General features: G+C 60.9%; 3 protein-coding genes across 8 annotated transcripts; 2 read left to right on the plus strand and 1 right to left on the minus strand.

Moving 5' to 3' along the window:
* The first annotated feature begins 4 nt into the window (after positions 1–4).
* Positions 5–8,301, plus strand: TMC6 (transmembrane channel like 6). Of its 4 annotated transcripts, none has more exons than XM_086857612.1 (21): positions 5–194; positions 776–939; positions 1,046–1,164; positions 1,490–1,594; positions 1,709–1,867; positions 1,983–2,088; positions 2,176–2,272; positions 2,363–2,617; positions 2,878–3,068; positions 3,151–3,289; positions 3,455–3,610; positions 3,799–3,974; positions 4,123–4,204; positions 4,518–4,615; positions 4,768–4,863; positions 5,015–5,090; positions 5,341–5,474; positions 5,817–5,993; positions 6,176–6,254; positions 6,386–6,462; positions 6,555–8,301. In XM_086857612.1, the coding sequence occupies exons 2-21, from the start codon at positions 884–886 to the stop codon at positions 6,673–6,675; spliced, it is 2,499 nt and encodes an 832-aa protein (XP_086713738.1). In that variant the 5' UTR covers positions 5–194; positions 776–883; the 3' UTR covers positions 6,676–8,301. The 4 variants fall into 4 exon arrangements, with proteins under 4 accessions (XP_086713738.1, XP_086713737.1, XP_086713735.1 ...); XM_086857611.1 differs by having other exon boundaries at positions 20–194; positions 574–939; XM_086857609.1 differs by having other exon boundaries at positions 28–194; positions 574–939; positions 1,463–1,594.
* A 493-nt stretch (positions 8,302–8,794) lies between these two features.
* ARL16 (ARF like GTPase 16) lies at positions 8,795–10,051 on the minus strand. The gene is made up of 5 exons (XM_086857626.1): positions 9,944–10,051; positions 9,785–9,839; positions 9,583–9,696; positions 9,278–9,393; positions 8,795–9,135 (listed from the first exon to the last, which is right to left on the minus strand). Exons 1-5 carry the CDS (start codon positions 10,027–10,029, stop codon positions 8,964–8,966), a joined length of 543 nt encoding a protein of 180 aa, XP_086713752.1. The 5' UTR covers positions 10,030–10,051; the 3' UTR covers positions 8,795–8,963.
* A 20-nt stretch (positions 10,052–10,071) lies between these two features.
* On the plus strand, positions 10,072–19,254 carry HGS (hepatocyte growth factor-regulated tyrosine kinase substrate). 3 transcript variants are annotated; one of them, XM_086857614.1, is made up of 21 exons: positions 10,072–10,187; positions 10,455–10,539; positions 10,938–11,013; positions 11,414–11,506; positions 13,328–13,451; positions 14,290–14,342; positions 14,795–14,863; positions 15,074–15,198; positions 15,431–15,509; positions 15,597–15,695; positions 15,885–15,980; positions 16,311–16,349; positions 16,433–16,576; positions 16,713–16,926; positions 17,106–17,278; positions 17,418–17,558; positions 17,636–17,813; positions 17,891–18,024; positions 18,273–18,389; positions 18,551–18,646; positions 18,737–19,254. In XM_086857614.1, the coding sequence occupies exons 1-21, from the start codon at positions 10,151–10,153 to the stop codon at positions 18,839–18,841; spliced, it is 2,277 nt and encodes a 758-aa protein (XP_086713740.1). In that variant the 5' UTR covers positions 10,072–10,150; the 3' UTR covers positions 18,842–19,254. The 3 variants fall into 3 exon arrangements, with proteins under 3 accessions (XP_086713740.1, XP_086713741.1, XP_086713739.1); XM_086857615.1 differs by having other exon boundaries at positions 10,076–10,187; positions 16,716–16,926; XM_086857613.1 differs by having other exon boundaries at positions 10,083–10,187; positions 15,431–15,695; positions 16,716–16,926.
* The last annotated feature ends 134 nt before the right edge of the window (positions 19,255–19,388 follow it).

The following is a 19,388-nucleotide window of genomic DNA, read 5'->3' on the forward strand; positions in this document are numbered from 1 at the left end:
GGCCTGGCGGGCCGGCAGCGCCGGGGCGGGACGGACGGGCTCGGTCCGGCGGGACAGCGGCTCCCCCGCCCGGGCACTGAGCGCCGCGCTGGTCCCGCACCGCGTCCCGGTGCCCCGCCCGGTCCCTCCTTCCGCCCCGGTGTAACGGGGGACGGGGAGCGCCGGCCCCACGTCTCGGCCGCCGACAGGCCCCGGTGAGCGCAGCCACGGGGAAACGGGGGGCTTTTGTGGGGCTCCCGCCGCCCCCACCCGGTACCGGGAGGCGGCGAGAAGGATGGGACGGGACGGGCAGGGCTCGGGAGCCCCCACCCTCCCCGCAGATCCGCGCCCACGCGAGCCGCGCCCGGACAGCGGGAGCGCCCGGGAGCGCCCCGTCGGTTCCCGGTGTCGGGGCGAGCGGGGCCTGGCGGGGAGCCCCGGGGCGGCCGCTTGCCGCAGGCAGCCTTAGCCCGCCCGGGGAGCTGCGGAGCCCGAGGGCGGTGGAGGAGGGAGAGCAGGGGCGGAAGGAGGCGGCACTGGGCGGGGGAACACGGTGGGAGCACGGGGGGTCTTTGTTCCGATGTGTCCCCTTAGGGCCGCTCCGGGCCCGAGCCGAGCCGGGACTGGCGCTCGGAGGCTTCGTGCCTGACCCGAAAGGTTCCGGGACGGCGGGCGGAACCCGCTCGGGAGCGGTACCGCCCCATCCGCCCTCCCTTCCTGCCGCCCGGTTGGGCTGGAGCCGGGGTTAGTCCCGGTTTAGCCCCGCGGACTCCCCGATCCCGCCCGTCCCCTGCAGCGGCTCCGGCTCCATCCCCGGCCCGGCAGCCGGGGGAGCCGGGTCAGCGGGGGCTGCCGGGACCAGTGCGCCCGTCTGTTCGCGAGGGGACCCGCCCGGCCTCGCAGGATGTCCCAGCCGCCCTCCATCACCCTCCACGTCCCCGAGGGCACCGAGGGTGATGGGTGAGTGTCACCCTCCCCGCTGCCCTGCCGTGGCCCGGGAGCTGCATCCCAGGGACGACCTGCAGGCACCGGGTGTCCGTGCCACCATGTCCCCGTGTTCCTGCAGCCAGGAGCCCAGTCCGGACAACGAGAGAGCCCTGCACACCTCATTCCACCAGCTCATCCTGGAGCAGAGCAGCTTGATCGAGGCAGGGCTGGAGCTGGAGTTGCAGGAGAGGGGCAGAGGTAAAGTGCAGCAGCCTCAGCCAGGGAAGGCTGGGGACAGTGTTTGTGCCCAGGGCCATCCCTCTGCCTGGGCCAGCTGTGTCACGCGTCAATGCTGTGGTCTGAGCATTTATAGCAGCCTACTGATGCCTTGGCCAGTGCAGAGCAGGGCAGGCCAGGGCAGACCGGATCTTGGGGACACAGAAAGCATCCCTGGAGAAGGGGATACTCTGGGAAGAACACACATCTAGCCTACATGTTGGAGCAGGGCAGCAGGGATGAGCCATGGGCTCTCTGCATCCTGCCTTCCCTCTCTCAGAGTCCCCAGCCTACTTGGCTATTCCAGATGCCTCTGCTGTGACCTGGCCAGAGCCTGGGCAAGGTGAGGAGCACCCCAGCTACTCCTCTGCCTCCCTGCAGATTTTGGCCAGCATGCCCAGCCGCACCATCGGTAGGTGCCACCCCCTTTCCCAGTCTTCCCCAGGTCCCAGACCCCCTTGGAGAGCTCTCGTGCCTGCCCTGCTCTCCCACAGCCTCCCAACCCCTGCTCTGCTTGGATCCACAGGCCGCAACCTTGGGGCCATCATCTCCCAGTACTGCAACCGCACGGCCCAGCTGCGGCGCCGGAGCAGCCGCCCACCCCTGCAGCAGCTCTGCCGTGCAGCACGGCCCAGCCTGCGCCAGTATGACCTGGAGACGGACCCCACCAGGGCCACGCTGGAAGGTGAGAGTCCCCCAGACTGTGAGAAGGCAATGCTGGCCACTGTCCCTACTCTGGGTTAGGGACAGGCATGCCATGACCTGGCCAGCTGTGTCCCACTGAGCCTCTTGTGCCCCAGAGAAGCGGCGCCTGCTGGTGAAGGAGCTGCTGAGCCTCTCACCCAGCCAGTGCAGCCACATGCTGCTCACCATGCCCCTCAGCCTGGCGGAGAAACGCATCCTCCGGTAGGACCCTTTCCACCAGTGCCAGATTCCCACAACCAGAGCTGTCCCAGGACCTGTGGTACCCTCTGACACCCCTCTTCTGGGCAGGCGGCAGCTGAGCGGGCAGAGGGGCCCCCTGAGGCAGCGCACCCATCACTGGGCCCCCTCCTCACCCTGTGGTTGGTCCAAGGTCTGCGTCGTCCTCGTAAGTCAGGGGCACAGGTCTGCACAGAGGCTGTGAGGGCTCCAGTGCAGGTCTCCAGCCCCACTGCTCTCCCCATTTTCCTCTCCCCAGGGCTGCCGAGGTCTCTGGTACCGGCTCCTCTCCCTGCTCCGCACTGCGCAGCCCTGGCACTATGCCCTGAAGCAGATTGGTGGCCGCTTTGGCTCCAGTGTCCTCTGCTACTTCCTCTTCCTCAAGACCCTCCTTATGTTGAACTTCTTTTCATTCTTCATCCTCCTGGCCTTTGTGGTGGTCATGCAGGCTGTGTACCCCCCTGCATCGGTCAGCCCCCAGCCCTTCACTGGCCTCGAGCTCCTCACAGGAGCGGTAAGCATGGCCCAGGCACCCCCAGGCCAGAGGCTGCTCCAAGCCTGGGGGGCAGCCCTGCTTTCCCACTGTAATAATACCCCAGTTCTTGCCCTCACACAGCCTGGGCCCCACAACCAGCAGTGCTGTGGGTGCATGAGGTGGTGCTGCCCCAGCCCAAGGCTCTGCGTCCCTGAGGCTGGCACAGAGGTGCCAGGCTAAGCAGGAGGCTGCGAGGCCTGCCAAGGTCACCATGGGGCCCATCGTGTGCTTTCCTGCAGGGCTACTTCACACACTCACTGCTCTACTACGGCTACTACAGCAACGTCACCCTGAATGACCCCTGCACCTCCAGTCCCAAGGGCAGCGTCTGCCCCCTCGCAGTCCCCCTGCTCCCGTACAACTTGCCACTGGCCTACCTGTTCAGTATTGGGGTCTCCTTCCTTGTCACCTGCATCCTGCTGGTGTACAGGTGGGTCAGCAGTACCTGTGGCACTGCCAGCCTTCCCCTTCCTACCCAGCCCCAATCCCTAATGCCCTTCACCTCGCTGCAGTGTGTCCCGCTCTTTTCGGGAGAGCGTGGGAAGCTCCACAGGGGACTTGGCCATCAAAGTCTTCTGTGCCTGGGACTTCAAGGTGATCCAGAGGCGCTCGGTGAAGCTGCAGTGTGAGAACATCTGCACCCAGTTGAAGGTGGAGGAGTTGGGCGATGCTAACCCTAACCCAAAACACCCCAGAGCCCAACCTTGCACTAGTGCCTTGGCCATCAGCCCTCTGGGTCCCGCTGCGCTGCGGTGGGACGAAACCTTGCTCCGGACCCAAAGTGGGTTTGGCAGCTGTGCCACTGCTCTCTTCCAGGAGCTGCTGGTGGAGCAGCGCTCCCGTTCCCACACGCAGAGCCGCTGCCAGTGCCTGGGCCACTGCATTGTAGTGCTGCTGGCCTGGGTCCTGGCCCTGGCCTCGGTGTCCGGCTGCGTGCTGGCCGTGCACTACTTCTCAGAACACATGCACATGGTGAGTGCTGCCTCTTGCCCTGGGATCCCCTGCCCTGGGGTTGGAGGGACAGGGCTGGGATACTGGGGAGAGAGGCAGGGACTGCCCTGTTGCAGCTCTGCTCCTGGCCTGGGCAGTTGCTGCTCTCCCCAAGGACACCACACCTGGCTGCCAACAGCTGTGCACTCACCCCGGTACCTGCTCACCAGGTTCAGCAGGAGCAACAAGCACAGGGCAGTGACAGATGGCAGCAAGAAGCCATTCTGCTGGTCCTGCCCCTTGTGGTGTCCCTCCTCAATGCCTTGATGCCCCACCTGTACAACTTGCTGGCCATGTGGGAGAAGCAGGACTCCCCGGTGACACAGGTCTACGTGGCAATCATCAGGTGGGCTGGCTGGGGCTGTGGTGGAGGGAGCCTTCTACACCTGCACCTATGGCAGGCAGGAAGGCTTTGGAGCCAGACACCCCGTCTGTGGGGCTTGGTCTCCCATCCCCTGGGCTCAGGGACTTCTGGTACTGCTCCTGCTCCCCAGGAACCTCACTCTGAAGACAATGGTTCTCATCCTGCTGTGCTACCAGTGGCTCAGCCGCAGCGTTACCTGCTCGACAGAGGAGGTCAGCATCACTGCTATGGAGGGCTGGGCTGAGCATGGGGTTGTGCAAGCAGCTGGTGGCATCTTCTCTATTAGATATCAAGGAAGAAATTCTTCCCTGTGACAGTGGTGAGGTTCTAGCATAGGTTCCCAGAGAAGCTGTAGGTGCTCCATTCCTGGAACTGTTAAAGGCCATGTTGGACAGGACTCAGAGCAACCTGGTCTAATGAAAGGATATCTCTGCCCATGGCAGGACGGGGAAAGAGATGAGCTTTAGGGTTCCTCCCAACCCAAACCATTCTGTGATTCTATGCCACACTTGATTGTCTCCCCAGTGCTGGGAGACCTGTGTGGGGCAGGACCTGTATCGCTTTGTGGTGATGGATTTCATATTCACCTTGCTGGACACACTCTTTGGGGAGCTGATCTGGCGGTAATGTACCCCGAGACATGTTCCCCTGCCAGTGTGACATCCCTGCATGGTCACGGCTCTCTGGTGCACCCAGGCTCTGCTACTGTCAGAGGGGGAAGGTGGGGTGTGAAGTCCCCCCAGGCATGTGGGAGCAGAGTTCCACTTCTACCCAGGCTAATCTTGGAGAAGAGGCTGAAGACAAAGCAGAGGCCAGAGTTTGATATCGCCCGAAATGTGCTGGAGCTGATCTATGGGCAGACTCTGACCTGGTGAGATGTTTCTGCCTGGTGTGGCTCCTTTCTCTGCTAGCAAATGAAGTGCCTTGTAGTCCCCAGGAGCCCTGTGGGTGCTGTAGCTGTGCCCACAACTGTGTCCCCTGGGGCTCAGACCCAGGCAAGCTCATCTTTCCTGTGCTCCCAGGCTGGGCATTCTCTTCGCTCCGCTCCTGCCAGCTGTGCAGATGCTGAAGCTGCTGCTGCTGTTCTATATCAAAAAGGTGTGATATCCTCCCCTGCAGCTCCCCGTGGGGTGAAACTGCAGGGATGCTATGCCCTGTCACCATCACCCTCTGCTGCAGCAGTGGTGCCACTTGGAGCAGCCTCATCCTTGTGGGGCTGAGTGGAAGTTTCTGGAGCCAGGATGTCACTGAGCTCACTTGGCTCGCAGTGGGTGGGAGGGAGGGGCAGCAGGGTGCAGACTGCTCTCCAGGAGTTGGCAGCCCACAGGACACTGCTCCCTATCCACAGACCAGCCTGATGCGGAACTGCCAGTCCCCCAGCAAGCCCTGGCAAGCATCGCGCATGAGCACCATGTTCATCACTCTGCTGTGCTTCCCCTCCTTCCTGGGTGCAGCTGCCTTCCTCTCCTACACCATCTGGTCGTGAGTATCCATGGCTCAGGGCACAGGACCCCTGGCCGCCTGGAGAAGGAAGGGTTGGGGAGACCATGGCCCCTGTCCCTGGCATCCCCCAGCTGCAGGCTGTGAGGTGCTGCCCCAGGCAAGGGAGCTGCCTCCCAGCTGCTGGCCTGTGCTCACTTTCTCCAGCTGTTGCTGGTGCAGGAGGCAGGGATGAGGACTCCCTTGCCCAGCCCTGGGGATGCCAGGCACAGTGAGGCTGGGTCCCTGGAGAGCTGGACATCTGAGACAGGCAGTGCCCTGGGCTGCAGCCTGTAGTTGCTGGGCTGCCCGTTGCTCTGAACGCCCTGCTGTCTGTTTGCTCAGGGTGCAGCCATCAGAAACCTGCGGTCCCTTCCGGGGGCTGGAAACCATCTACAAGTCAGGGAAGAACTGGGTGCTAGTGCTGGAGAAGTCCAACCCCAATATCACCTGGTTTACCTGGTTCTACCAGCATCTGTTGGAGAACACCAGCCTCCTGTTCTTCATGTCTGTGGCCCTGATGTGAGTATGGAGTTGAGCCCAAGGCTGCACCCTGGGCCCGTTTTGAGGGTCCTGCTGTCACAGCTATGAGTGGGGCTGGGAGCCAAGGTGTCACTCCAGATCCCTGTGCCCAGTCTCAGTGCCAGGAGCACAGTGTCCCTCAGCTTCTTGCCTGGCTGCCACCATCCCTGCTGTCGTTGCAGAGCTGTGATCTACTTCAACATCCAGGTGGTAAGAGGCCGCCAGAGGGTCATCTGCCTGCTCCAGGAGCAGATTGCCAACGTGCGTGAGCACTGCCCCTGCCCGTCCCCACAGCCTGGCCCAGTCCCAGCACTGCCAGTTCAGGCTCTGGCCCCAGCAGTGCTGCCACTCAGCCACCCCACTGCTGCTCACTGCAGTCTCTGATCTTGCAGGAAGGGGAAGATAAGGTATTTCTCATTCAGAAGCTCCACTCCGTTTACAAACAGAGACAGATGTTTCTGAGTCCCAGGTGAGGCCAGCATGAAGGGCAGTGGGGTGGGGCTGCCAGGGCACCCAGAGTTCAGCCGTGCTGAGCACGGATGCTCCTCTGCCTCTCCCAAGGGATGCACGATCCTCAGTGTTACTGAGGCCCAGGGACAAGGAGGAGGATGGAGGCAAGTGTGGAACAAGGGCCCAGAGAGAGATGACACCTAGGAGTCCCCTCTGCCATTTGGGATCTTAGGGACTCTGTCCTCCTAGTGTGAAGCTCCGCAGGAAAGAATGGGATGGAACCAACTCTGCTTGCAGCTGGGACTGAATCTGTCAGCCCTGGAAGCTGGGGGACCATGGAGTGCTGGGGAAGATACTCCCCTCCTGCCATTGCCAAGGACCCATTGGGCCATGTCACTGGGAATGCTGCATCACAGGGGTGCAGTTGCTTCTGCTGCCTGGAGCTGCTGGGATGCAGTAGGCACGGAAGCAGGACTGCTGTCACACCCCAGGGCACAGCTCCATGCAGGACTGCCTGTCCAGCACACCCCTGCTCCGTGGGGGCTCACTACTTCAGCTCTTCCTCTTGCCCATGTGCCTGGGCTGTTTTCTGAATCCTTTGTGGACCATGGAGCTTTCTCCACAACCACCTTCACACTGCCTAGGGACAGCAAGCATGGAGCCAGGAGCTGCCAGGCATGGACCCAGCTCCAGCCCAGTGCCTGGCTCAGCAGGAGAGCAGCTGGCTGATTCCAGTCCCACAAACAAGGTCACCCCCAGCAGCCCTGCACCCACTGCACCGGATGGTCGGACGGACTTGGAAGAATCACCACGATGCCTAATGCTGGGCTGGGCAGGGACCCTGTGGGCTCAAGCTGACCTGGCCCATTAAAGTGCTGCTGTGCAGGAGTGCTCTGGCTGGTGTCAGGACCTGTTGGGCTGGAAGCAGGCAGGTAGGGTTGGTTTGTCAGTGCTATTGATGGTGGTGACTCAGCAGCGGTGTCAGGGTGTGCTCGGGCTCCTTTGCACCAGCTGCTTTCCCATGGGGCTGCCTGGGGCAGAGCCCAGTTCTCCCCTGCTGGAGCAAAGGCCACTGTCACCACACTGGCACTCACCATCACGGTGTAAAGGCTGCAGCCCCCAGCACCAAGAACCACTCCCCTCCATGTCATGCTGTTGGCAGCTCCAGGCCCTGGGATGGCAGCTGCCACAGCACTGACAGGGCAGGGTGTGCTGTGGCATGTGCCAGGCACGGGCAGCCACCAGTGCCCTGTGACTTGGCACCAGGGCTGCCGGCTGCAGCAGCTGCCTGCCCAGCTGGGCTGGGCCATCAGCGTGAGCACAGGCCCAGCATGGACAGACACTGCTCAGTGGTGTGGGCACAGGGCAGGTTCTCTCTGCAGCCCCACCTCTTCCTGCAGTGTATTAGCAAGAGCATCACTAGCAGGTCAAGGGAGGTGGTCCTGCCCCTCCACTCAGCCCTCATGAGGCTACAGCTGGAGTGCTGCGTCCAGTTCTGGGCTCCTCAGGACAAGAGGGACATGGTACTCCTGGAGCAGGTCCAGCAGAGGCTACAGTGACGGTGACACGACTGAAGCATCTCTCTAATGAGAACAGGCTCCAGGAGCTGGGCCTGTTCAGCCTTGAGGAGAAACAACTGACAGGGGACCTCACCATCTGTCAGCAGGGAGGTGTCAGTGGATGGACCAGGCTCTACTCCATGGTGCCCAGCAAAGGGACAAGAAGCAACAGGCAGAAATGATGTAGAGGACATTCCACCTGAATATAATTTTGATGGGTCCCCTCCAATATTCTATGATATTCTACTAAAAAGAACTTCCCTGTGCCAATGGCGGCACACTGGAACAGACTGCCCAAAGAGGGTGTGGTGTTTTCCTCACTGGAGATAGTCCAGAACTGTCTGGATGCAAGCCTGTGCCATGTCCTCTGGGATGACCCACTCTGAGATTGCCTGAGCCCAGGTGACTGCTGGAGAGCAGCTGTGGGCTGGCATTTGCTGCAGCTTGTGAGACATCCCTGACTGAAGCACCCCAGTCACTGGCTGTGCCCTAGCTCCTGACACCCACCCAGGTCGCCCCGTCCTTCCACACCCTCCCCAAGGTCACCCCACTGTGCCTGGGCTCACACAGACAGAGCTGCTGGCAGGAGCCCCACATGCACTCAGTCTTAAACCCAGGGGACCTGATCCACCCCATGCTTAGCACCCCAGGTGCTGCTGCAGCCCCCAGCCCCACTGCAGGAACCCCTCCTGTGCCTTGAGGTGCCAGCATGGTCTGGCCTCTGTGGCTTCTGCTTGTCTGTTCCCCAAAAGCCCAGGGTTTCCCCTCGAGCACAGGGCAGCCACCAGCCTGGACAGTTCAGTGGGAGTTTTACTGTGAAGTCCTACAGGGATCCAGTCCATCAACAGCCCAAGGCACTGTCCTGGGCTCTGCTCCCAACCCCAGGCAGGGCAGCTGCTCCTTCACCACCTCCTGTGACAGGATTGTCCAGGGCTGCCACAGGCACCTGGCAGGGTTGGGGTCAGCAGGGGTCTTTGAGGGTGGTCCGAAGCCACTGCAGGACATCGGTCAGGCCGGTGCCATCACGGGCGCTGGTCTCCAGCATCGTGATGGGCTGCGTAGCACAGGACACGATGTCCTGCATGCGGAACAGTGACTTCATCTCCACCAGTGACATGTAGCAGGGCAGGTCACTGCAATGGGGAGAGGGGAGCTGCATCAGCCAGCCACGATGGCTCCCCTGTCCCGGCTCAGGGGACTCTAGCCTGGGAAGTGCAGCAAAGCACAGCCGCTGCTCCCTGGCATCCCCAGCCTTCGGCTGATCCTCCTCCTCACATCTTGTTGAAGAGGACCAGGACGGGCACAGAGGCGAGCGGCGCTGCAGAGAGGACAGAGAGCAGCTGGACGCAGGACGAGGAGACCTGGCTGGGGTTGGAGGCATCCACCACGAACTGGAGGGCAGAAGGAAAAGCAGGGTGCGAGTGTGCCGAGAGCAACCCCGGCCCGGGCTGGGCCAGAGCAGGGCACGGAGGAGGGAGATCCCACCACGGGGCGAAACCGAGGGGACCGGCCGACCCCAGCCCCGGAAGCCCCTCTCCCCTCGGGACCGTGGCCCCGGGCCGGTGCGCGGTGCTGCTCACCAGGAGAGCGCTGCACTCGCTGTAGTAGCTGTGCCAGATGGGGCCCATGCAGCCGCCCAGCTCCCGCACGGTCACCGCCCGCGGCAGCCGCAGGTCCGTCAGGTTGGTGCCCACCTGCGGGACAGGCGCCCGGCTGCCTGCGGCTCTCCGCGGAGCGCCTCGGCCGTGCCGGCGCCGCTCGGCCCCGCCGGGCCGCACCTACCGTGGGCAGCGTGGCCGGGGGCTCGCCCAGCTCCGCGGGCTCCTCGGCGCTCAGCTGTGCCTGGCGTTAAGGACGCAGCGGCTCCGGGAACGGCACGGGGCCCGACCCCGACCCCCGCCCGCCCCTCCCCGGTGCCCGGTGCCCGGTGCCCCACGGATATGGCGCAGCCGCCGCACCAGGAGGCTCTTGCCGCCGCCCGCCGCCCCCAGCAGCAGGAAGGTGGGCGGGCAGCGCCCCGCGGCCATGGCGGAGCCGCCCCGGCGGAAGCGGCCCCGCCCGGCGGAAGCCGGAAGCGGAAGGGCCGCGGCGGGGCGGGGGTCGGACCGGGCCGGAGCCATCGGGCCGGACCGGCGGCGGGCGGACACCATGGGGCGCGGCGGCGGCACCTTCGAGCGGCTTCTCGGTACGGGGGCCGCTCCCTCGGCGGGCCGGACGGGAACCGGGTCGGGGTCCGCGGCGCTCGGCCCCGGCAGCAGGCGGGCCCAGAGCACGGCGCCGGTTGGGCCGGGCCGGGTTGCGGTGCCGCAGCCCGGTGCCGAGGTTACCGAGCGCCCGGGCGTGTCTGAGGCGGGAGGGTTTCCGGGTGGAATCTGGGTTTATCCCCGGAGCGCTCCCGGGACGCGGCGGAGCGGAGCCGCTCACGGCGGCCCGGTGCGTTCGTTCATTGCAGATAAAGCCACGAGCCAGCTCCTGCTGGAGACAGACTGGGAATCCATCCTGCAGATCTGCGACATGATCCGTCAGGGAGACACCCAGTAAGTGCTCCTGGGCTTTCCGACGTGCTGTGGGCACAGCTCCGCTGTCTGTGCAAGGAAGGACCGACCCTTCGAGGGTCTCGGAGCTGCCAGCCCGTGGAGACACACGTCTCCTTGTGCCCTTCCATAGGAGCATCAGAGGGGCTGTACAGCACACCCTGATGTGCTGTGTGCTTCCCAGACCCTGGGAGCTGCAGATTACCCCTGGCCTACAACCCCTAGGGAAACTCAAGCTTGAGTGCTCTTATTCCTTCCCAGTTTCACTCAGTGAATCGTGTACCCCTGAGCTAACTGTGCCCTTCGTGTCAGGGTGGGGATTGCTGCGTTGTCAGCAGCGGGCAGGATCTCCCCCCAGATCCTTGATCCCCTGAGAACATGTCCCCTCTTCCCCTACCCAGAGCGAAATACGCCGTCAATGCCATCAAGAAGAAGGTGAATGACAAGAATCCCCACGTGGCCCTGTACGCACTGGAGGTAACGGCACCTGGCTGGGAGCACGGCGGGGGCTTCTTACTACCTGCCTTCAGGCTGCACAGCTTCCTGCTGCGCAGTGTGGAGCCAGCCTCTTCCTGACTCTGGCACAGAGGTTTTGGGGTGATCAGGTCAGGCCCTTCATGCTTTAGTTCCATCTTGGCTTTGGAACAGGCAAAGCTGAGACTTGGGCTGCTCTCCCTGGGGTTGGTTTTCCACAGAGCAGAAGGCCCCCAGCCCCTCACAGAGGTGAAGGACAGCTGCAGGGAGTGGATTGACATGTCCCCAGCACACCTCATTGCTTAAGTAGTGCCCCGTGTTCAGCCTGTAATGTGTGCTGGGACCCCTACAAGTTGCAGGGGAGGCAGGAAGCTCTGGGCTGATGTTGTCTTGGGCCTTGCAGGTCATGGAGTCGGTCGTTAAAAACTGTGGCCAAACAGTCCATGATGAGGTGGCCAATAAACAGACCATGGAGGAGCTGAAGGAAATACTCAAGGTAAATAGATGTATTTTATTGTCATTTTTTTGCCTGTGGAAAAGCATCAGCAGCAGCAGGAAGAAATGTATGTGTCCTCTCGTGTCCTCTTTGGGTAAGGAGCAGAAGGGAAATTGGAAACACGTGTTAGAAAAGAGCAGACTATCGTGTGGTGTGAAAGGGTGAGTGTAGGCAAGGAAGGAGGGCTTCTGGGAAGAGGAAATGTGGTGGGAGCAGAGGTTTGTCTGTACTGTGAAGTGGCAGGAATGTGCTGCCGAGGCCTGGGCCATTCCATGAGAAATGCTTCTGGATGCAACACTTGGGTTTGGACAGCAAAGGGAAACAGATGACGGCGTGGCACCTGTACCAAGGACCTGGGCAGTGGCAAGGTGAATTCCCTCCCATGGAGCAATGTGAGACACATAGGCAAGAAACAAAGGAAAAACCAACTGGAGCTGCCTCTGTGTCATGGCCATTTCATTGGCACGTTGAGTTGTTCAGGACCTCTGCAGGATGTGACCATGGCTGCTGGCACTGGCAAGTTGTTGTTACAAGCTGTCACCAGTCTGATGCCTGCTGGAGCTTCATGTGTCCTTGGACTGGGGAATTCCATTGGTGAAGTGGAAATGAGAATTCCTGTCTCCAGCTTGCAGCTCAGAACAGCAATGCCCAGACAAGAGCTTATTAGAATCGTACTGTTCCTTCTTACAGCTTCTGTCTTACACCAGAAATAAACAAACAGGTGACCCAGATCCTTGGAGGATGAGCTGTGTGAGTCCTGTCACCTCACACACCGAGCAAGGTGTCTTCTCCTGTCACCTTCCTGTTAGGTCTGACTCAGTCTCCATGCAGGATCATCTTCTGAGACAGGAACACTGCCATAGCATGACAGCCAGGTGTGGTAGCACAGCTGCTCCAAGGGCTAAGGAGATTGAATCAGATCCAGGGATTTTGTGGTTCTCTCAGTCCTTGCCTGCCTCAGGAGTTTCCCAACTGCTCCATTCTCCTCCCACACTTGGAACTTTGCTGCTCATGAACACCCGATGCTGGTAAAACAGTCCATGTCAGGGCTGTGACATGTATGGAATGCAGGATTTTGCCAAACGTTCTAGAAGTTGGAGCTCCCAGAATTGTCAGTAAGTGATGCTGTGTGGATCAAGGTCTTGGCTAAAATCAGAGCTTGACAGTGCTCCTGTGCTTCCTGGGGATTTCTGGAACAGCCAGTCATGTGGATGTGATCATTTGGGCAGCTGATGATGCGAGGCTGAGGCTGGCTGAGGTCAGAACAGGCTTGCCAACTTTCCTCCAGTTCCTTGAAGCGTGATGCAGTTGCTCCTGCGTCCAAAGGGCAGATGTCCCAGCTGTCCTCGCTGTGTCACATCCTGAGATGGCTTTGAGAACTCCTGGAGTGGAGGTGCTGACACCCTCCAGGCACCTCCACCACTGTCAGTGGGCAGGCCAGGCGGGCTGTGCTGTACGGGGCAGCTGGGGCTCCACCGTGTTCTGAGTGTGGGATGGGTGGCTCTGGTGAGGAGGTGGACAGAGCTGCTGGGCATTTGCTCTAAGCATCAAGGCCACAGCTCTGTTTAGTTGGTCTGTGCTGCTCCAAAGGACATTCTGTTGTTTGTGCTGGAGGGTGCAGTGGGGCAGCTGAGGGGGTCTGTTGTCTGTGCTGTGCATTGTCCTTACTGCAGGTTTCTGACAGCTCTTGCCTCTGCCGAGTACTCTTAAAGTCTCTCTTTCCTGAATGGTATTTCTGGCTTCTCTTCAGGGGGTTCACACCATCCTTAGGGTTTCAGGGACATTTTCTGTGATGTTTTTTTCTCCTCTCTTCCTGCACAGAGGCAAGTGGAGACGAGTGTCCGCAGTAAGATCCTGTACCTCATCCAGGCCTGGGCTCATGCCTTCCGCAATGAGCCCAAGTACAAGGTGGTGCAGGACACCTATCAGATAATGAAGGTTGAAGGTGAGGACTGTGGCCACAGGTGAGGGGACACCTGGTGAAGCAGCTCTGCCTTGGCAGTTCCCTGTCTGGTGTGAGCAAAGTCTGGACTTGCAGCAGAGCTTTTGGTTCCCAATACCCAATGAACCCTTGAGGGTGCTGCAGACATGGGACAGTCCAGTGTTCCCAGGACCAGGGCAGCCTTGCTCTGGGCCTCCAGCCCAGCCAGTGCCTCGGGGCTGGCAGGGAAACCTGAAAAGCAGGAGCTGCAGCTGTTCTTGGGGAGACTGGCAGCAAGTCATCGTGTCCTCTGGGAGGGATTTGCTGTGGGGCAGCTCCTTCCTCACAGGCTTTTGTTCCTGCTCCCAAGATGGGTCCACACTCACACTTGCTGACACAGTGTTGGTGTGACATTTTCCCTTCTGTCCCAGGACAGCAGGGTGCACTTCAAGGGCAGGGACACACTGCTGCCTCTGCTTCCTTCTGTGCATCACAAACTCTATGCAGTGGCACAAGCTTGAAGGGTCGATCCACCATCCTGAGCTGGTGTTGCCAAGCTCTGGCCCTTCAAGGGCTGAAACTCTCAGCCCTGCCTGCTGGGCTCTTTATCCCCCTCAGTTCAAAGAACTGAGAAGCCTTATCCAGAGGCCTATGATGTCCCTTGTGGGTGTGTAAGGGAAACATCTAGGGATTGTCTTCAGACCATGGCTGAGGGGAGCCTGTTTCTGGTGTGTCAGAGGGAGGTACTGGTCAAGACAAGAGGTGCTGCAGAGCTGGCACCTATGGCATGAGCTTGCAGGCACATGGCCTCCCTGTGCCAGAGGATTCCTCTCACAACGGGGCTCCACTTCTTCTCCTGCAGGTCACGTCTTCCCAGAGTTCAAGGAAAGCGATGCCATGTTTGCTGCAGAGAGGGTGAGCTCTGTGGTGGGGGGAGCAGCTGGCACTGTGGGACAGGCCTGCTTTCCCATCCCCTTCCTGCCAAACCTGCAGGTCTTGCGTTCCTCCATTTTATGTGGGTTGGAGACCTTGTTGGGAGAACTGACCAGGACAGGGAGTCAGACTCATCATTCCTCCTGCTCACTGGCCTTGCAGCAACTTGGCAGGCTGGACATGGCAGCAGGGCATTGCTGAAGCGATTGCTGTGCAGACACTTTCCTAGCAAATCTTGTACTGACTGGGAAAGCATCACAGTCTCTGAGGAACATGAGAGGAGATAACTGAGGGAAATAAATATTTCCTGTTGAACTGCAATGCCTCCAGTCTCCCCCATGAGACATGAGAGCCCTGTTGGCCATCAGGGCTCCTGAAAGGCCCGGTGCAGATGCACTTCTCCCTCCTTACGCCCTTTCCCTTGACCCCTACAGGCTCCAGACTGGGTGGATGCAGAAGAGTGTCACAGGTGCCGCGTGCAGTTTGGCGTTGTGACACGGAAGGTGGGTGCAGCTCCTGCTCCTCTGGGTTCCCTGCTCTACACAGCCCTTGGGACTTGCAGAACTCCCTGCAGGACTTGCTGTGTGGAAATGTGCTGGGGACAGACCATGTTTCCTGGCTGCTGGCAAGGAAGTGACAGGAGTGTCTGAGTGATGCTGGTTAAAGGAGAAGGAATGTCTTGCCACCACACTCATGTCTCCTGTCCTTCACAGCACCACTGCCGGGCCTGCGGGCAGATCTTCTGTGGAAAATGCTCCTCTAAATACTCCACCATCCCCAAGTTTGGGATTGAGAAGGAAGTGAGAGTCTGTGAGCCCTGCTATGAGCATCTCAACAAGTCAGTACCCTTTGTGGTGGGTTTCTTTGCCTGCAACAGCTGGGACTTGGAGGGGGGAAGCATGGTGTTGAACTAACTCCCTGCAGAGCACAGCGAGGGCTTCACTGCTGTGCAGGCTGGGCTGGGCCCTCTTCCTTCCTGGGAGTGGGGTTTGCTGCTGGAACATAGTGCAGAGCTGGGCTCTGGTTCAGGGAAGGGATCATTCAGTCCATACTATCACCTGTCACTACAGGAAAACTGAGGGTAAAGCTGCTGCCGCCTCTGAACTGCCCCCTGAGTACCTGACCAGCCCCCTGTCTCAGCAGTCCCAGGTGAGCACCTGCCCCATAGGTGATTTGGTGATCCTGACCTGTTTGTTGATCCCATTACTGACCACCTCCTCATCTTTCCACTTCCAGCTGCCTCCAAAGCGTGATGAGACAGCTCTGCAAGAGGAAGAGGAGCTCCAGCTGGCTATTGCCTTGTCTCAGTCAGAGGCTGAGGAGAAGGAGAGAATGGTTTGTTTGCTGCTGGGATCTGGGAGGGGTTGTTGCTCTTCAGCCCATCTGTGCTGGGCCATAACAGGTCTCTGAACATGTCCTGCTGTGAGCAAGACTCAAAGCCTGTGGAGTGAGTGAAAGCAGAGCTGGGCACAGGCTGTGTTGTGGTTGGTTTGGAGAATCCTAGACTCTTTTTCTCTTTTGCAGAGGCAGAAAACAACCTACTCCATGTACCCTAAGGCTGAGCCCACTCCTGTCACGTCATCGGCTCCCCCAGTCAGCACGCTCTACTCCCCACCCGTGGTATGTCTGTGGCAGCTCCTGGACGTGAAGTGGCTGGACACAGGCCTCTTCCTGAGCCCAAGTCTGCCCTGATTGTGTCCAATTTAATCCCCTTACTGAGGGAAAATACTTGCCCCATTCCATCCCTTGCTTGTTCACTGTTTTTCAGCAAGAAGGTGTGTTCTCAGATAGGACTTAGGTGCTTCCACTCTCAGCTTGTGTCCCCTTTGAGGCTCTCACTGGTGCTCAGCACTGGTGGTCATACATGGCCAGGTCTGAGCTGAACATTTCTGTGGGACCTGGTGATCTCTGGTTTTGCTGAACTGCATTTCTCCATTTGTCTCTTTCCAGAATTCCTCTGCTCCCTTGGCTGAGGATATTGACCCAGAGGTAAAGATCCTGGCCCTGATAGTCTGCAGCACAGGCTTGCTCCTGCAAGGCAGTGATGCTCATCTTCTTTCTCCTCCTGGCAGCTGGCTCGGTACCTGAACCGCAACTACTGGGAGAAGAAACAGGAGGAGGTTCGCAAGAGCCCCACACCATCAGCACCCCTGTCCCTGACAGAGCCAGCTGTGCAGCCTGGGGAGGCCCACCCTGCCCCTCTTGGGGTGGTTGAGGTAAGAGGGGGCCTGTGCCTGGGTCTGGCACTTACTGAGGGGCAAGAAGCACCTGAGTCTTGGGCTCTGCAGGCTGGCTGCTGCCTCTTGGCACTGGGAGGTCACAGCTGACTGGCTGCCCCATCCTTCCTTCCAGCAGCAGTACCAAAATGGTGAGTCCGAGGAGAACCACGAGCAGTTCCTGAAGGCACTGCAGAACGCAGTCACCACGTTCGTCAACCGCATGAAGAGCAACCATATGCGAGGCCGCAGCATCACCAACGACTCTGCCGTGTTGTCCCTCTTCCAGTCCATCAACAACATGCACCCGCAGCTGCTGGAGCTGCTCAACCAGCTGGATGAGCGCAGGCGTGCGTGGGAGCGGGGGGAGCTGCTGCCCTGGGCATGGGTGGGCGGCAGCCAGGGCTCCATAGTGTCAGGGTTCAGCACTCCCATGACGCAGTGTCACCGGAGAGAATCTAGTGTGGAGGGCGGGGGCAGTCCAGGTGCTCTGTCCCCGTGTTCCTGAGGCTGTCCCTTCTCTCCCCAGTGTACTATGAAGGCCTGCAGGACAAACTGGCCCAGATCCGGGATGCACGTGGGGCTCTGAACGCGCTGCGGGAGGAGCACCAGGAGAAGCTGCGCCGTGCAGCGGAGGAGGCAGAGCGGCAGCGCCAGATCCAGCTGGCACAGAAGCTGGAGATCATGAGGCAGAAGAAGCAGGTGAGGCAGGGAAGCATGTCCAGGGTATTCCAGGCCTGCCTGCACTGTGGCCCAGCGCAGGGCTGGCAGGGATGGCTGCCCTGGTAGGGGAGGCTGTGTGGTATCATGGCTCCCAGCCACCACAACCCTGTTCCCGCAGGAGTATCTGGAGATGCAGCGTCAGTTGGCCATCCAGCGACTGCAGGAGCAGGAGAAGGAGAGGCAGCTGCGCCTGGAGCAGCAGAAGCAGACCATCCAGATGAGAGCCCAGATGCCAGCTTTCTCACTGCCTTATGCCCAGGTACAGCTGCTGGCGTAGGCTCCCCTTGCCAGGTTCCAGGGACTCCAGCTTTAAGCTGGCTTTCCTTCTTCCACCAGCTCCAGGCCATGCCTGCAGCCAGTGGGGTGATCTACCAGCCCTCTGGGCCCACCAGCTTCCCTGGCACGTTCAGCCCAGCTGGCTCCGTGGAGGGCTCTCCCATGCACAGCGTGTACATGAACCAGGCTGCGCAGGGGGGAACTGGGCCATACACTGCCATGCCTGTCACCGGGACTGGTACGTTGGGCAACTCAGCCTCTGTGGGCAGGGGTGAGCCCAAGGTGGCTGCTCCAACCTCTGCTCTCTCCACCCAGATCCCAGCATGGTGAATGCCTACATGTACCAGCCAGGTGCCAGCAGTGGGCAGGGGCCTCAGCAGGGGCCGGCAGTGCCCACCACCACCCCCGCTTATTCATCCTACCAGCCCACACCCACACAGGGCTACCAGGCAAGTGAGGCAGCGCAGCCTGCAGCCAACTGGGACGAGGGCTGGGAGGTTCTGAGGGGCTGGGCAACGTGCCCAAACTCAGCAATGGGATCTCTGAGCAGGAGGGAGGATGGGCTGGTTGGTTCTGAGATCTGCTGCTCTTGCTGTGGAAGTGGGCTGGAGTTAGATCCAGTTCTGGGCTCAAGGGCCTTGTCTGGAGATGTGAGCCATTGCTGTCTGTGCCACCTCTCACCAGCCTCTTCCCACAGACTGCAGCCTCACAGTCGCAGAGCATGCCAGCCATCTCTCAGGCGCCCCAGTCGGGCACCATGGGCTACATGGGCAGCCAGTCTGTCTCCATGGGCTACCAGCCCTACAGCATGCAGGTGAGTGCTCCCTGCTTGGGCATGGGGCAACAAGGCGTGCATGGGCTCCAGCCCATGGAGCCATCCTGGGGGAGGTCTGCTGGAGGCTGGGGGCAGTCACCACTGCCCCGTGGGTGCTGCATGTACCCCAGCCCCTCTGACACCCACCCTCATTCCCATAGGGTCTCATGTCTGCCCTGCCAGGCCAGGACACAGCTTTGAGCAGCCTGCCAGCCCAGCAGTCCTACCTGCCCGGGCAGCAGCCCCTCTACCAACAGGTGAGTGCTACGAGCCCAGGGGGCCAGGACCCAGTGGGGCACATATGCCAACAAAGCCACACACTAACAAAGCTGTTTCCTCTGCTCCAGGTGGCCCCAGCTGGGGGTCCCCCCCAGCAGCAGCCCCCAGCAGCACCTGCTCCTGGGCAGCAACCCCCAGGCAGCGGAGAGGCCCAGCTCATCTCGTTTGACTGATCGCGGCCACAGGGCACAGGGATCTCAGGGGTCCCGTGGGTCCAGTGAAACACTACTCTTCATCCGAAATCACTCTGTACTTCGACTACTCGTCCTGCCCCCGACCCCGTGTCCCAGGGGCGGTGGGGCCACAGGCTCCTACTGCCGGCTTTGGGGACCAAGGGGCAGGGTGCAGCCCCCCCATGCCCTGCAGCCTGGGGCAGCCCGGCTCCCCGCGCCCACCCTCGGCAGCTGGCGGCCCCCGGGCCGGGCGGGAGCTCGGCCTGCCCCTGTCGTTGCCCCATCCCTGCTGAGCCCCGCTCCCTGCAGCGCCCTCGCGGGCCCGGGGCCCTTGGCCGGGCCCGGCCTGTCCCCGTGCCCGCCGCTCTCGGCGGAGACCGAGCGCTATCGGTGACAATAAAGTATTGAACGAAGCGCGGCCTCGTGTGCTGCTCCGGGTGCAGGTCCCTCAGAGCTGGCCAGCTTCAGCTCACACCGGCCTTCGGCCGCCTGCATTTCCTCCCTACAGTGTCTGGAATGTTTCTATGCTGTAGATGCGTAACCCGAA

The sequence above is a fragment of the Cyanistes caeruleus genome, chromosome 19 (genome assembly GCF_971803275.1).
Source record: "Cyanistes caeruleus chromosome 19, bCyaCae1.hap1.1, whole genome shotgun sequence".
NCBI lineage: Eukaryota > Metazoa > Chordata > Aves > Passeriformes > Paridae > Cyanistes > Cyanistes caeruleus.